Source organism: Ictidomys tridecemlineatus, chromosome 3 (assembly GCF_052094955.1).
Source record: "Ictidomys tridecemlineatus isolate mIctTri1 chromosome 3, mIctTri1.hap1, whole genome shotgun sequence".
Classification (NCBI taxonomy): domain Eukaryota; kingdom Metazoa; phylum Chordata; class Mammalia; order Rodentia; family Sciuridae; genus Ictidomys; species Ictidomys tridecemlineatus.
In genome coordinates, this window is record NC_135479.1 from 189982728 (window position 1) to 190001059 (window position 18332).

The 18332-nt window shown below is 33.2% G+C and overlaps 1 protein-coding gene across 1 annotated transcript in view; it reads left to right on the forward strand.

Annotated features, from left to right (window-relative positions):
* Positions 1-18332, forward strand: part of LOC101966891 (multidrug resistance-associated protein 1) — a 93251-nt gene that overhangs the window by 26714 nt on the left and 48205 nt on the right. Inside the window, exons 6-12 of the mRNA XM_078044464.1 lie at positions 3552-3806; positions 7627-7692; positions 13518-13655; positions 14567-14713; positions 17217-17301; positions 17405-17471; positions 17746-17872. Of these exons, the coding sequence (XP_077900590.1) occupies positions 3552-3806; positions 7627-7692; positions 13518-13655; positions 14567-14713; positions 17217-17301; positions 17405-17471; positions 17746-17872 (885 nt within the window). The remainder of the gene's footprint in view (positions 1-3551; positions 3807-7626; positions 7693-13517; positions 13656-14566; positions 14714-17216; positions 17302-17404; positions 17472-17745; positions 17873-18332) is intronic.

Genomic DNA, 18332 nt, shown 5'->3' on the forward strand with positions numbered 1-18332 from the left:
TTCTCTTTTTCATTAGATTAAATTCTACCAGACAATTCTAGAAATATTGCACGATTTACTGTAATTGTGGTGCATATTGCAGTATTCTTTCAAATTGTTTCCTGTAACACAAAGACAGTTTTGATTGTATAATTTAGCAGTAAATGGTAACTGAATTGTCCTTCATGGCCTGTGAATTTTGTCCCTTACAGAAATGTGAAGGTTTATTTGTCAGAACAAAAGATCTTGAAAGAAGAAGCAGTTCTCCTAATGTTAGAAATGCCATGCAAATAACAATAAATGATATGGTGCCCTTTAGTCTTTTCTTTAATATTCTGAAAACAATTATTTAATTTAATTTTGTCAGAGTATTTAATATGAATGCTATCATCTTAACCTATTTTAAGTATAAAATGAATCCTTTTTGCTTATTTATTACATTGCTGTCTATATAATATTGCATAGCAGATCTCTATAACTTATTCCTCTTACTACACTGAAACTTTGTTAAGTATTCCCCAGTTTTTCCTCCCTTCTGCCTCTGGTAAACACCATGCCAGTCTTTGATTATGAATCTGACTCTTTTAGATACAGTATTTAAGTGGAATCAACACATATCTTTCTGTATTTGGTTTATTTCATTTCACATAATATCCACAAGATTCATGTATGTTTCCATATATTTCCTTCTTTTTTTAAGAAGATACACAGTGCCCAAACAGTATTATAAAATGCTTATCTTCCTTATCATGAGAGCATACTAATCAAAACCATGTCAATACCTTCCTTCATGCCTATCAAAATGACTACTACCAAAATATCAAAAAGCAAAAATACAGACAAGATTTGGCAAAAACGTGGGGAAAGCAGAACCCTGGTACACTGTTGTGGAAATGCAACATGGTGCAGGCAGTATGGAAAATAATGTGGAGATTCTTCCAAAGGTTTAAAAAGGAGCTGTGCCTGTAATCCCAGTGGTTCAGGAGGCTGAGACAGGAGGATCTCTAGTTCAAAGCCAACCTCAGCAACATGGAGCTGCTAAGCAACTCAGTGAGACCCTTTCTCTAAATAAAACACAAAATAGGGTTGGGGATGTGGTTCAGTGGTTGAGTGCCCTTGAGTTCAATCCCTGGTATCCCCTCGCCACCCTCTGCCCCCCAAAAGGAGCTGCCATGCCACCCAGCAATCTGACTCCTACTTCTGGATATATATATATATATATCTATATATATATATATAGATATATAGATATATATATATATATAAAGAATTAAAATCAGTATCTCAAAGACACATTTATATCTGTATTCATTAGACAACTATTCACCATAACCAAAATGTAGAAACAAACTAAATCTCATATAAGACATAAATGATAAAGAAATGTAAATTGCAGCTGAACACTATTCAGCAATTAATTTTTTTTGAGACAGAGAGAGAATTTTAATATTTTTATTTTTTAGTTATTGGCAGACACAATATCTTTGTTTGTATGTGGTGCTGAGGATCGAACCCGGGCCGCATGCATGCCAGGCGAGCGCGCTCTTGAGCCACATCCGCAGCCCCTCAGCAATTAATTTTTAAAGATTATTTTGTTCATTGAAGAAAGTACATAAAATATGAAAGAGAAAATAGCATTTATTCTAACTCCAAAAAATAATCACTGATATATTTTCTTTTGATATTTATTTTTTAATCTTATTTACTTAGTAATATATAATTTATTTAATAATAGTTCATGAGCAAAAGTATTGAGAAAATACACCATCAATACAAGTTCTTTGTGATTTAAAGTATGTTTTCTCTAATTTCTGGGGAAAGCTTTTTAACTTCTCTAACATTTTACAAATTCCATTTTAAAGTATTATCTATTTGGACTTTGGATGCTTCCATTATGTTTTTGTAAAATTTGATAGTTGTACTTCAGATATGGAAAAATTTCATGTTCTTACTCATTTTTGCTAGGTATTCTATTTTTTTCCTAAAAATATAATAAGGAGATAGTCAACTATTTTATTACGTTTATCATAATACCTTTTCCCAGTAGGGGAACATTTATTTGATTCCTTGGATAATTTACTTATTTTGAACTACATAACCTTTAATATTTTCATAAACACTAAGTGAGTATTTGAGAAAATAGGGAGAAAAAGAGCCTATATTTGTTTATAATTGGGGGAGGATTCTATTCAAGATCAATGGATTGAGCTTATGAATTATTATGCTCTTAATAAAATGAGTAATGTGCTTGGATTTCTACTGTTTTACTTGTCCACAATAGTCAGTAACTTATTAGGAGGAGGTTAAAAAGCAAAATTTGGAATAAATATGACTGGAAGTTTAACTGGTAAATAATGACTTCCCTTTTCTTCCCATGTGGCAATAGTCATTTGATGTTATTTCAATACAACTGACCTCTTTACTAGTTAGTAGTAAAAATATCTCCAATTTGTGGTGCAAGATTGGAGATATTTTTGCTACTGACTAGTAAAGAGGACAGTCGTAAAGCCTTTGCCTGTGGAGTTGCTGGAGCCTTGTGAAAGTCCCAGGGCTGTGCAGTCCCTCTGGCCCCCTACCCAACCCCACCTTGCATTTAATCCCTCTGCTTGAAGGTAGGCAATGTTGGATAAGTTTCACTGTGAGTCCTGCCAGGTGGAATTTCCTTTTGTATTATTACTAAAAAAATGTATTTTGCTTGCTTCTTGTACCCCATTATTCTCGGTAGCCTCAACTCTCAGTCTTGTTTCTTTTAAATCAATGTAGTGAAAATTTCATAAAATATTCTTTATGTAAATGGGCCTCTGCTTGGTTTCCAGTGCAAATACAAATCTTCCACCATTTTTAGTTATTTATGTATCTCACTGGAAATTTTAAGGGAGTGGGAATTAAATAAATGCATTCTACTAGAATCCTTAAAAAAAGGTACCAATAATTTTGCTTGGGAATATTGAATTTGATATACAAATATTAAATAATATACACAGGTGAAAAGTAAGAATTAGGCCTTGGAAGAAAAGATATATCTGCTCCATGAAGTCTTTGTAGTCATCTTATGCCTCTTTGTTTCCATGACCCTTTCCAGTTGCTTTTATACTTAGAATTGGCCTATGTGGATGTATATATATGAATACAGTTCCCCAACTAGATTGTAATCATCCTAATAATTGGGATTATGTTTTTTTTAGTTTTTCACAACTTCGGTAATAATACTGCTCACCAGTATTCATTAGATATTCATTGATTTATGTGTGTATTTTTTATCAGTTACATTTAGCTTTATGGAGGTGGCACGAAATGGAAGAGAGTTCAATATATTCAGAACAGATTTCTTTTTCAGTTTTGTAATTAAAGAAAATAGTTGTAGAAGGTTCTTATTGTCTTATGAACCAGATGTTACTCTCTACCATTATGCAGTTGATTCCAAAACTATGTATTTAATCAAAATTATAATTCCTCACTTAAAAGTCATGTTTTCTTAAATATATTAATGACTGATAATACTTACCATTGTTTGATAACAAGATGTCCCATAACTTAAAGAATTCTAAAATTGTTTATTTCTCTTTTTACAGGCCCTTCATTTATCAAATGTTTCTCACAAACAGTTTTCCACTGGGGAAATCATCAACTTGATGTCAGCAGATGCCCAGCAGCTCATGGACTTGACAGCCAACCTCAGTGTCCTCTGGTCAGCCCCTTTCCAAATCCTGATGGCCGTCTTTCTTCTTTGGCAAGAACTGGGTCCTGCAGTGTTAGCAGGAGTGGCAGTCCTTTTTCTTGTATTACCAATAAATGCTTTTGTTGCCATTAGAATAAAAAAGCTGAAGGTAAGAAAATCACTGCCTCATGTTATGTGTGCTGAACAGAAGCTGAGTTTTTTTGACTTGAGTTGACAATAGTCATCTGGCTAATTCTATAATTATGAAAAGTAAAGGTTATCAATGGAAACCACTCAGATGTATCATTCACTAATTCATTTAACCCATATTGATGAAGCACCTATTCTGTGCCACTCACCACTCTAGACACAGAAAGGGAGGTAGTGAGAGGAACTGACAAGTTCCAACTCTCATGAGGCTTGTGGGGGGAGACAGATATCAAGTGGGTATTAAATAGATACATAGTAAGATGTGTATGCATAAAAATAGTCAAGATAAGGTGATAGAGGAGCAAAGAGACCTCCATATATGCAGAAGGAGGAAAGTTCTCAGGAAGGAAATGGTATGTCAACAAATGGTTGGACATCTGTGTGTATGTCTCAGAAAAAGATAAACCAAGTGAAGGGGACAATAAGTGCAAAGGCTGGAGGTGGGTATTCTCGGTTGTCTGAAGAGTGGAAAGGGCCCACGTGCTCGAATGAGCAAAGAGTGAATGCACAGTAAATTTTTCACAGAACTAATTTTGATACTCTTTCCTAACCGTCAATTTTTCATCTTTCTATCAATATCCATATATTGATAGAAAGTCTATTGACACCCATGGGGTGTCAGACAGTGTGTACTATTATGCTGTACTACAGGAAGAGAGAAACAGCATAGTTCACTCTGCTGAAGGAAATCACACTGCAATGAGAGAGAAAGATGATTCCATGCATTAAATAAGGTTACCTGAACATGAACACAGCTAGTGTTTGACAGTCAAACTGATAATGAGAAGGCTACCAAGTGACTAACAGGCATGTAGTCTACAAAGCATGGATATGTTGGACAAAGCAAGGATTCACATCCCAACAGGACAGAATGGATGAGAACAAGAGGTTTTGTCATGTTGCTCTGAGTTTAAGACTTATGAATTATTTCATTCTGGAATTTTCCATTTAATATCTTTAGACCTCTGTTGACCATTGGTAATCAAAATCACTCAAAGAGAAATCACTGATACAAAGATGGGGACTACTTTATACATATACATACATATGTCTATATAATGCTACTCCAGTATTTACAACATGAATATACTCATGCACATGTGTGTGATAGAAATAAGTAAATGAAGATATACAACTACATATTTATTTGTTTAACTATAAAATTATCTAGAGAAAAAGGAACAGTCTCTTATTTCCCATAGAGTAGAATTAGATGTATGGGAGAGGGAAATGTTTTACTTACTTAAATAATTTAAGTGATGGAAAGTTGAATATTTTTTGTTTTTCTAAAATGTTCAAATAAAAGATGGTTAATTATAAAGATGAAAACTAGAAAATAGGATATAATTCTGAAGTATTAAACACAATGTTTTGAATAATGCTTGCTCATAATAATAATAATATATTTTAATTATTTTTTAAATGTAACAAATTTTTTATTTTTTAAAAAAATTTATTGATTCTTTTTAGTTATATGTGACTATAGGATTCATTCTGACATAATTATAAAACCATGGAATATAGTTTGTTCTAATTCTGTCCCCAGTACTTCCCCTTCCCCTCCTACTCTCCCTCCTCCTGTTTCCATCACTCTGTTATACTGATCTTTCTGCCATTTATTTTTGGTTTACTTTTTTTTAAGTTAGTGACTTGTGGAGGTGCATGATGGTGAGATTCTGTTTATATTCATATATGTACATAGGAATGTTAGATCAGATTCATTCTACTGTCTTTCCCTAGCCCATCCCTCCATTTCTTCTCCCTTCCTTTCATTCCTCTTTGTCTACTCCATTGATCTTTCTTCTTTTTTTTACATGCCCCCCCCCTTATTTTGAATTAGCTTTTGGATATCAGAGGATATATTCAACCTTTGACTTTTGGGGACTGGCTCATTTCACTTAGTATAATAGTCTTCAGTTCCATCCATTTACTGGCAAATGCCATAAATTCATTTTTCTTTATGGCTGAGTAATACTCCATTGTGCATATATAACACATTTTCTAGTTTGTATTTCAGAGACTTCAGCTATATACTCTGTCCTTGAGGTCTGAAAATCTATCTTCAAAGTAGTTTAATCTATTGGTGATGCTTTCCATTGGATTTTTAATTTGATTTATTGATTACTTCATTTTGAGGATTTTTGTTTGGTTCTTTTTTAAGAATATCTACCTCTTTATTTGAAGTGATCTTTCACTTCCTATAATTTCTCTCTGATTTTATTCCTTACATCTTCTTTTAGTTCATAGAACAGTTTAACTATGAACTTTCTAAAGTACTTCTCTGGCATATTTTCCACTATGGTGTCAATAAAGTCTGCTGTTAAAGCATTATGGACTCTTTGGGATGTTTTTTTTCCCTTGCTTTTTCATATTGTTTATATGTCTACTCATCTATCAGTATAGTTCTGACTTCTTTTAAGTGAAGGACTACTTTGTGAGCTTCTTTTTCTCAAGAGCCCTGGGTTGGATAAATATTAAGATTACAATATTTTAAGTCAATGTGTGACCTCTGCTGATACCAATATCAGTACCACTTTAAGAGATTCCACTGAGTCCTTTTACTGTAATCACTTCTGAGCCAAGCCTCATTCTATTCAACTTCATAAGAAACAAACAAACAAAAAAAAACCTCATTGCAATTGTTTCCTGTAGTTCCCAAAATTCAGGTATAAACCTATTTTATAGGTTTATATAAATTCTGGAACAGGTCAAAAAATGAATTTTTAAATTTAGTAACTTACTAAAACCTTAAGTTAGGGCTAAAAGGGAAGAGAAAGAATTATTGGTCAAATGGGAGAGAAAAAAGAAGAGACAGAAAGAGAGAAGAAAAAACTATAAAAAGAGAATTTATATCAAAGTCCAAAGGGAGAAATAGATAATGGGTGTCATTTGAGGTAGTAGCAGATAACATAAAAGGATGAGTAGAGGGTAAGAAAAACAGGTATAAACTAGAGATAGGAAAACAAAGATAGAAAGATTGATTCCAACTCATGATTTAAACCATAAGGTGAAATACATTCAAATGGTTTGAAGGTACAATGTTAGCTATTGGGTTAATAATTATTGTTCAAGTTAAGAAGTTGTTTATATGATCAAAGTTGACATTAGAGTTGTTTATAGTATCCCATTTCAAGATGAAGAAAATTTTTCTTGAATCTTGGTTCCCAAACAATAATAAATTTAAGTTATTTTAATCATTACATATTTGAAAAAGTATACGATATTCAAATAATTTTACATAGTATTTAAAAAATAAACAGCTCATATTTGAAAATATGCATTGTAAGTACTCAAATTCTCCCCAAACTTCTCAAACTTATAGAGAGTTTTGCTTTTATTTCTGGAACTTTTGATTTGATAGAGTTTTGGGAAATTTATTGGTCAAATGGGAGAGAAAAAAGAAGAGACAGAAAGAGAGAAGAAAAAACTATAAAAAGAGAATTTATATCAAAGTCCAAAGGGAGAAATAGATAATTCCATTTTTAATAGAATGCAGGTGTTACTTCATTATTAAATTCTGAATTACTCACATTTAAATAATTTTTTTCTACAATTTTATTCTGCTTTTATTCTATTAGTATCTGCATGTAGTTTACCTATTTATAACTATCTTCTAACATTAGCAATAGAAGAATGTTGTTCAAGTATTGGTAAGATGCTTTTCTCAAATAAAATTTATATAAAACACAGGAAATAGAATGTATTTTTAAAATAGCTGTGGCCATATCAGCAAAAGTTTAAACAATCTTTTTCCTGTGTGATTTTTTTCCATTAAACAGAAAAACCAAACAAAGAACAAAGATACACAGATAAAACTACTCAAGGAAATCTTACACGGAATTAAGGTAATATAAACAAGATTTACATTCAGTTTGACTATTTATAATATACCAACATGCTAACTGATAAATAAAGTTTGTAATGTTCTCTGTGTCTCACAGTGATGACACATGTGTGTAATTACTGAGAGTAGATTTCAGATTTGAGGTACCTGGAAATATTTGTGCTAAAATAGCATTAAAATGAAAAGTCAAATAATATGCAGGTATTTTCGTTTCTCAGCGACTAAATGTAAGTATTATAAGAAACAGAATATTACTTATTTTAAAGAATTATGTGAAAAAATGGGTTGAAACAAGCTACATCACTCATGCCACCAACATTTTCTTCACAAAATAATGAGTGAATCCTTATGAAGTTATTTAAGTTCATAAGGTTACATTTATTTTTATAAAGTTATATATATATATATATATATATATATATATATATATATGTAGATGGACAGAATATCGTTATTTATTTATTTTTATGTGGTGCTGAGGATAGAACTCAGTGCCTCACACATGCAAGTCAAATGCTCTAACACTGAGCTACAGCCCCAACCCTATCATTTTTATAGAATTTTAATGAACATTTTCATAAACATACATATATATGTTTTCATACTGTTTTCTATGTATGTGTGTGTGTGTGTGTGTGTGTGTGTACACACACACACACATACACGCAACATTTTAATTTATTATGACATAGGTTATGCTTTACAGAATTCTCTAAAAGACAAAATTTGCAAAGCCAATATGGAATTTCTTTCTGGCCTTAATAATCACATATGGGAGTCCCTCTGTAATACATCTAGTTTTAAAATTTTAAATTAAATTTATTTTTTGGCTGACACATAAACACATAAATTTATATGTATTTAATACAGTACTATGTGATGTTTTGATACATGTATACATCATATACTATATAAGTTAGGTAAAACATATATATATCAATGCTTAAATATTGATCCTTTTTTAGTAATAACATGCAAAATCTTTTTTTTCCTAGGTTTTTGAAATATGAAGTACACAATTGTTGTCTCTAATCATCCTATTGTGGGATAGCATACTAGAACTTATTGTACCTAAGTGTAACATAGTAGCCACTGTCAACCTTTCCCCATCCCTCTCTCCCTGCTACTCACCCCAGGCTCTGGTAACCATCATTCTACTCTCAACTTCCATGAAACCAACTTTTTAAAAGATTCTGCATATGAGTAAGAGCATAAGGCGCTAGTTTTTCTATGCCTGACTTATTTCATTTAATATAATGATCTTCAATTCCATTCATGTTGTCACAAATAACAGAATTTCATTCTTTTTATGACTGAGTAGTATTCTATTGTGTATATGTACCACATTTTAAAACCTATTCATCAGTAGTTGGGTAGATAGGTCTTTTTCCACTTCTTAGCTATTGTAACTAATGCTGTAATGAGCATGGGAATGCAGATGTCTCTTTGACATACTGATTTCATTTCCTTTGGATATATACCCAGTAATGGAATTGCTGGATCATATGGTAGTTCTATTTTCAATTTTTTCAGAAACCTCCATACTGTTTTCTGTAATAACTATTCAAATTTATATTCCCAGCAGTGTGCAAGAGTTCCCTTTCTCTCCATTCTCCCCACCAGTTACTATCAGATGTTTAATTTTCAAATTCTTTCTCCCGTTCTGTAGGTTCTCTTTACTCTGTTGATTGTTCACTTTGCTGCACACAAGCTTTTTAGTTTGATGTAATCTCATTTGTCTATTGTTGCTTTGTGTGTGTTGTGCTTTGCATCTTGATGAAGAATCAATCCTTGGAATATCTATTTTCTATTTTTATGTGCACAGTATATATCCATTATATGTACATGTAGATTCACCTTAGAATCAGTAAGTGATCTGCTGTAGCGTTCTGTGGAGAACTTACACAAAATGGTAAATTACCAAGGTGAAAGAAATTGTTAGATTGAATATACCTTGAAGAGGGAGTGATATTTACCGACTTGGCTGAAATTAAGAGAAGCCTTAAGTATCTCTGAAATTTAACTCACATTTTTAATAAGATCACTGTAAAGTGATATGATCTGAATGCAATTCTCAGTACATTGATTGATAGTCTTTGCATCCAAAAATAAAAAGTATACCAGCATTTGTTCACAGGTGTTAATATTTATATTCACAAAGGGATATTTGCATTATCAGTAGAATTAGTACAGTGTGGGTAAAATGGATGAACATTTCTCCAAGATCTGAGCAAAATTCAAGACTTGAAGTAGCATCCACAGCAGGAAATAAACTTGAAAATTAGTGGAAGTCCCAATAGCAATCAAGTAGTATGGTCTAAAATTGTGAGCAGTTGGATTCCATGGGGTCAGATAACAGGTGCCATAAAGCCTCTCTCTGATAATCTAAGAAGAGCTGCCATTTACTAAACATCTTCTATGTGCCAAGTGCTGATAAGTTTACTTCCATTTCCTCATGTAATCCCTATAAACCTTGAGTAAAATATTTCTTATGCTCAATTTACAAATTACACAACAAAGACACTGGTCAGCTAAGTGTCATGTCTAAGTTTACAGAACAAATGAGAGTGTTTCAGGGTTCTCCAGTGAAATAGAAGCAAAAGGAAAATAGAGAACACATGTGTGTGCGTGTGTGTGTGTGTGTGTGTGTGTGTGTGTGTGTGTGTGTGTGTGTTTAGAGAGAGAACAAAGGGGAGGGAAGGGAAAGGAAGGGAAAGGGAGAGAGAGAAAGAAGAAAAGCGAATTTAGCAAACTGGCTCATGACGCATTGGGAATGCAGCTTAGTTTTAGAGTGCTTCCCTAGTATGTGTGAAGTCCCTGGCTTTAATTTCTCAAGCTACAAAAAAAAAAAATTAAATTAAGAATTTGACTCATGATTGTGGGGGCTGGTGAGTCTGAAATCTGTAGAACAGGCTGGCAGTTACTATTGGGTCGTAGGCAGTGTGAATGCACAATTTTTTCCTCCTTGGATGACCTCAATCTTTTTCCTTAAGGCCTTCAATTGATTGAATGAGGTTCACCCATAATCTAGAAATTAATCTCATTCGCTCAAAGTTACTGATTTAGATCTTAATCATATATGAAAATGTATTTGTAACAATATCCAGTCTAGCATTGAATCAAAAAATTAGGCATCATAGTCCAGTCAAATAGACACAAAATAAAGCATCTCACAGAGAAGTGGAATTTGAATGTAGGTCTCTCACTTTAAAATGTGTACAGTGAACCAGTGTATGATCCTGCTCCCCCACATTTTCTGTCTTAGGAAGTAGTTTACAATGGGAAAATATCAATCATTTTTTAGAGAATGGCTTTAAGTTCCAAGACATCAGTCTTAAAGAAATTGGGAAGCCAGAAAAAATAGGCTGGCTATGAAGAAGTGAGAACTGGACCAGCAGGAATAGTGACAGAATTGAGTGAGACAGAAACTGCTGTGGAGTTCATTCATAGAGCTGGGCTTTCATCAGAACTGGCTCAGAAATAAGTTGCTGGTGCATAAAAGAAAGATAAGGCTGATTGTGACCCCGTCCCCCAGACCCCCTCTTTATTTATTTATTTATTTATTTATTTATTTATTGTTGGTCGTTCAAAACATTACATAGTTCTTAATACATCATATTTCACAGTTTGATTCAAGTGGGTTATGAACTCCCAATTTTACCCTGTATACAGATTGCTGTATCACATCAGTTACCCTTCCATTGATTGACATATTGCCTTTCTAGTGTCTGACGTATTCTGCTGTCTGTCCTATTCTCTACTATCCCCCCTCCCCTCCCCTCCCCTCCCCTCCCCTCCCCTCCCCTTTTCTCTCTCTACCCCCTCTACTGTAAATCATTTCTTCCACTTGTATTATCTTGTCTTACCCCTCCTTTCCTCTTATATGTAATTTTGTGTAACCCTGAGGATCACCTTCCATTTCCATGTGATTTCCCTTCTCACTCCCTTTCCCTCCCACCTCTCATCCCTGTTTAATGTTAATCTTCTTCTCAAGCTCTTCGTCCCTACCCTGTCCTTGGTTACTCCCCTTATATCAAAGGAGTCATTTGGCATTTGTTTTTTAAAGATTGACTAGCTTCACTTAGCATAATCTGCTCTAATGCCATCCATTTCCCTCCAAATTCTATGATTTTGTCATTTTTTAATGCAGAGTAATACTCCATTGTGTATAAATGCCACATTTTTTTTTATCCATTCATCTATTGAAGGGCATCTAGGTTGGTTCCACAATCTTGCTATCGTGAATTGTGCTGCTATGAACATCGATGTAGCAGTGTCCCTGTAGCATGCTCTTATTAGGTCTTTAGGGAATAGACCGAGAAGGGGAATAGCTGGGTCAAATGGTGGTTCCATTCCCAGCTTTCCAATAAATCTCCATACTGCTTTCCAAATTGGCTGCACCAATGTGCAGTCCCACCAACAATGAACAGTTGTGCCCTTTTCCCCACATCCTCTCCAGCACTTGTTGTTGTTTGACTTCTTAATGGCTGCCAATCTTACTGGAGTGAGATGGTATCTTAGGGTGGTTTTGATTTGCATTTCTCTGACTGCTAGCGATGGTGAGCATTTTTTCATGTACTTATTGATTGATTGTATGTCCTCCTCTGAGAAGTGTCTGTTCAAGTCCTTGGCCCATCTATTGATTGGGTTATTTGTTATCTTATTGTCTAATTTTTTGAGTTCTTTGTATACTCTGGATATTAGGGCTCTATCTGAAGTGTGTGGCGTAAAGATTTGTTCCCAGGATGTAGGCTCCCTGTTTATCTCTCTTATTGTTTCTTTTGCTGAGAAAAAACTTTTTAGTTTGAGTAAGTCCCATTTGTTGATTCTAGTTGTTAACTCTTGCGCTATGGGTGTCCTATTGAGGAATTTGGAGCCCGACCCCACAGTATGTAGATCATAACCAACTTTTTCTTCTATCAGATGCCATGTCTCTGATTTAATATCAAGCTCCTTGATCCATTTTGAGTTAACTTTTGTGCATGGCGAGAGATAGGGATTCAGATTCATTTTGATGCAAATGGATTTCCAGTTTTCCCAGCACCATTTGTTGAAGATGCTATCCTTCCTCCATTGCATGCTTTTAGCCCCTTTATCAAATATAATATAGTTGTAGTTTTGTGGATTGGTTACTGTGTCCTCTATTCTGTACCATTGGTCCACCCGCCTGTTTTGGTACCAGTACCATGCTGTTTTTGTTACTATTGCTCTGTAGTATAGTTTGAAGTCTGGTATCGCTATACTGCCTGATTCACACTTCCTGCTTAGCATTGTTTTTGCTATTCTGGGTCTTTTATTATTCCATATAAATTTCATGATTATTTTATCTATTTCTAGAAGAAATACTGTTGGGATTTTGATTGGCATTGCATTGAACTTATAGAGAACTTTTGGTAATATCGCCATTTTGATGATGTTAGTTCTGCCTATCCATGAACAGGGTATATTTTTCCATCTTCTAAGGTCTTCTTCTATATATCTCTTTAGGGTTCTGTAGTTTTCATTGTATAAGTCTTTCACCTCTTTTGTTAGGTTGATTCCCAAGTATTTTATTTTTTTTGGGGGGGGGGATATTGTGAATGGAGTAGTTGTCCTCATTTCTGTTTCAGAGGATTTCAGACCCCCTCTTTAAGGCCACATAATTCAAGGAAATATTTTGATTCAGTCAAAAATGGGAGCATTTTTTTTTTACTTTTACCCTCAGTTGTGTTGTGTGTGTGTGTGTGTGTGTGTGTGTGTGTGTGTGTGTAGTGTGCATTTGTATGCATGCAGTCTTTTCTTCTATAATATTAGTTGTCAAATATTCATTGTCTGACTTCTTTACAGATTCTCAAACTTTATGCATGGGAACCTGCCTATAAAAATAAGATTATTAAAATTCGAGATCAGGAATTGGAGTTTCAAAAATCATCTACATATCTTTCTATATGTTCTATGCTGATGTTAACTTGCATTCCATTTTTGGTAAGTGTATATATTTTCTCTTTTGATTTTTAATTTAACTTTATAGGTTTGCTTCCAAATTGCCTGAAATTAAAACATTTAAAGTAAAAATTTTATGTCTAAATTAAAAATTTTAATCATTTTAATCATTAATTTTGGGAGATTAGAGAACAAACAGCTCAAAGAAAATGTGTTCCTATTGGTTCATATTTTTTACACATTTTGTTCCTTTGAAATTTCTCACATTGAACATATGCCTTTTTAATTCTTAAAAAGAAAAATCTTCTCTTCAGAGCTTCATTATAGCTCTAAAGTTTCATTAGGCATGATTAATTCCTTTTAAGCAGCAACCAAAGGTACACTATATGGAGCTGGGAAGGGAAGTAACACTGAGTATTTTTCCTATGAGCAAGCCAAATTATATATGTTGCCTTTTTTTTATTCTCACAATAATATGAATTATTTTTCTCATTTCACAAGGGAAAATGAAAGTCTATAGTAGTTTGAAGACAACGTCAAACTTGTAGAGTTAGTCTTCAGCAGTGAATTGATATAAAGTGAAGTATTCTCTTTCTTTCACACCATTTAATCATCAGGTATCTCATGCTATTTAAACTAGAGTATAAATTGCCTTGAGAAATGAATCAAAGGGCAAGAAAACAAAGAACAAACAAACCATGTTCAACTGGACTTTAACTTTAATCAAAATGGGTACTCTAGGTAGTAATGAGAATCAGGGAAATTCTATATGTCTCCATGTTGATAATTTAAAATACTTTTTAATTCAAAAAAACAGATGGGTATCATAGTTGATATTCTTCAGTAAATAGCAAAGGGAAAGTATTGAAATTTTCTTCCCTAATTTTTAAGACTGTATAACTTGTTAGGTTGCAAGCAATAAATATATTTTTAAATTATGTATCTAATTTTAGGTGTCTCTGGCCACCTTTGGTGTGTATTTCTCACTGGATGAAGGAAACATTTTAACAGCCACTAAAGCATTCACATCTATGTCTTTGTTTAATATTCTGAGGATTCCTCTTTTTGATTTACCAACAGTGATCTCAGCTGTGGTTCAGGTACATTCAGAGTATCCTTAAACTAAGAATCATTTCTCTATAAAATCAATGATTTTGTACATTTAATTTTTTTGTCATTTTATATCATATATTCCCTTTTTGTAGTTATTTAACTCTGCATTCAAAATTTGTTTTCCTGATTCAATAAGTGGTAGAGAACATTGTGACTTTTAAATATTTCAACACGTTACGTTATTTTCATTGTTAGGTGTTGGTTTCTTTTACTTAGCTCCTGTGTCATCACAGAGTTCACTTGGTTATAACTGAAGGTTTATAATCAGGTGCTTTGTATGAACCCAGATCTGAAGGTTTTCCCTGGATTCAGCAACATGTCATCACTACTGAATAAGCAAGACAAGCAGTGAGAAAGTGCAGTGATAACACCAGTCTGATTAAAAAAAAAAAAAACCTGAGAGCTGGCTTGGGCATGCTTTTAGGTGTAACCTCTAGTCCATAGAGACTATTTAGCTACTACAATGAGTAAAAACTGCAAAAGCCTCAGGGCATTCAAAAAAGTGAGTTCCTGTATCCTTCTTTTCCCACTGAGATTCACTCAGTTAAAATCATGCTTGGATTCTTCAGGCATCTTCCATTGGAACCATTTCCTCAAGTCTGGGTCCATAAAGTGGGTCTTTGTTTCTTACAATCAGCTCTTTGACCTAAGAACTTTGCTTTTGTTTTATTTGATTATTTTTTGAATGAAGACTAACAAATGAATAGTAAATACCAATTAAGTCATTCTTGTTACAGCCTATCTTTTTCATATTATCTTCCTTAGAATAACCAACAGAGGGCACAGAAGTACCTTGGATGTGATGCTTTTAACTCTTATTTCCACAGCACACTTCACTTGAAGATAATGTTAGTTCTTAAAGTAATGGTTTGGATTTGCTTTTAAAACTGGAATCTAGCTAAAGGTCTGGTATCTCAAAGTGTTAAAGATCTAGTGGCTTACTGCTGCCTTCATTTAAATTTAAAAAAAAAATTGTCTAAAGGAAAGAAAAAAGCAGCAGCAGCAGTGTGTATTGATATGATGTACTCTATAAAGGAAACCACAGCCCAGTTACATCTTTAATGTTAACAAGTGATGTCTTCTAATACAAAATAAAAATGTACTGCAGATTTCATGTACTCAGTTTCGGGGGGGAAGTGGTTTTATTTATCTTAATAGTAGCTCAATATTTTATAATTCTTTTTCTAAAATTGATTGCTTGTATTGCCAAAACCATGGATTTCTTTATTGTTGGAAGCCCAATTGATACATCAATCTGAAGTTTTTTTAAAAATCTAATCTTTCTAAATCATTGTGAGTTATCACCTCATGCCTGTTAAGATGGCTATCATCAAAAAGTCAAAAGATAACAAAAAATGCTGATGAGGATATGGAAAAAGGGGATGCTGGCACATGGTTGATGGGAATGTACGTTGGTACAGTCATTATGGAAAGTGGCATGGAAATTTCCTAAAAAATTAAAAATAGAACTCCCATATGATCTAGCAATCTCCCTTTTGGTATATGTATCTAAAGGAAATAAAATTACTATCTTGAGAATAACTCAATAATAACTCCCACATTAATTACAGTATTTCCACAGCCAATAAGACATAGAAACAAGCTGAGTGTCCATTGATAGATGAATGTATAAGAAAAAGTGGTACATACACATACTCTCTCTCTTTCTCTCTTACACACACACACATATACAGAGGAATTATTGTTCAACCATAAGAAAGGATATCCTACCATTTGTAAAAAACAAATGGAAGAACATTATGCTAAGTGAAATAAGCCAGACACATTAAATACAAATACTTCATTATCTCCCCTACATGTGAAATCTAAAAAAGTTGTAGAAGCACAGAGTAGAAGAGTGGTTACAAGGGGTTGGGAGGTGCCAGGAAAGAAATGGAGAGATGTTGATCAAACTGTACAAACTTTTCGTAAGATGAATGAGTTTTGGAGAGTTGATATTCAGCATGGTGATTCTGATTAATAATAATGCATTTTATATTTTTTAAATTTGCTGAGAGAGTAGATGTTAAATATTCTCATTACATAGAGAAAAAATAACTGTGTAAGGTGATGGATATGTTAATTAGTTTGATTGTGATACAAAATGTATAGGTATATTAAAGCATGCTGTTATACATTTTAAATATATGTAATTTTATCAATTTTACCTCAACAAGGGTAGAAAATTACTATTTCTATAATTATTGATTAATTATGTTTTTATACAATAATAGGGAGGAAATTTTACTGCTGTCTTTCTTGCTTTCCTTCAAAGATGATGTGTGTTTTGATCTTTGACCCTTGAAACTGCTCTTTAAGGATGAACTTGTTTATATCATTAAAACAATTCAAACTATGCTTGCTCTATTTATATCAATATTTTGAAATTGCATCTAAAATATTTATTCAGTCTGTATGTTACAGTAAGAGCTTTTTAGTTTACATTTTGCTTCAACAACAGATAGGTCCTGTGTATGTCTGTTTTGATAGACAAGGATATCATTGTGTCGTTTGGAAGACTTTCTCAACTCTGAGGAGCTTTCTCTTCGAAATATTGAAACAAACTACATAGGAGGTCAGCGCTTACTCATTACCTTCAATATTTATTAGACTTCTGGGTTCAAGGTAATCAGTTCTAATCCAAAATGCATTATTGCATTTATTTATTTTTTTCCTAGATCATGCCATTGGGTTTACTAATGCCTCTTTCTCCTGGGATAAAACAGGGATTCCAGTACTAAAAGAGTAAGTCTTGATTTGAGGCACATTTGAAAAATTATTTTAGTATTGGATTCTATAATTATGTCAACTTTCATTTTTTAGAATTTAACAAATTAATATAGTAAATAAGATTTTTTTAACCCTTCACTGTACCTTTCATTTTCTTAGTGATTTTTTTCTGTTTATTTCCTCCTCAGGACTTTACAATTCACCTGTTCTTTGCAATTTGGAAGCCTAAGTGTTTGTAGAAAAATGTGAAAAATCCCTTCATCATCTCTCTCCTTTTTTCATCATGCAGCTTGAACATGAAGATTCCTGAAGGAGCTTTGGTGGCAATTGTAGGGCAGGTTGGGTCTGGGAAGTCCTCTGTGCTGTCTGCCATCCTGGGGGAAATGCAGAAGCTTACAGGAGTCGTCCAGAGAAAGGTAGCACTGACGTGTTCTTTCAAAATCTTGTAGAAGAGGCCATAACCAATTTGTCATTAGTTTCAATAACAATTTATCAAATTAAATTGAAGATTCGAGAATTTAATGGATATTTCTAGTTTATAACAAACATTTCAATATCCATAAAAATCGATTAGCTATGGATAGATTAGTAACAGAGATCTGTCCTCTAAGTTCTTCAGCAGATCATTTATAAATGCTTATAGTAATTGTTTGATGATGTTAACCAAATTGCAACCAATTATAAAGAAATGAATTTGATTTATACTGTAATTTGATTAGTCTTCTAATTACCATTCATTACAAGTTTCCGTAAGTAATTATGGCCATTCCATTTCTAACAAGTCTTTTAGCTAGTTGATCATGGGTGATATCTGTGGCCTAAAAGAAACCTCAGAAAAAATAATAAATAATATTAATAGCTTATATTTAATATTCA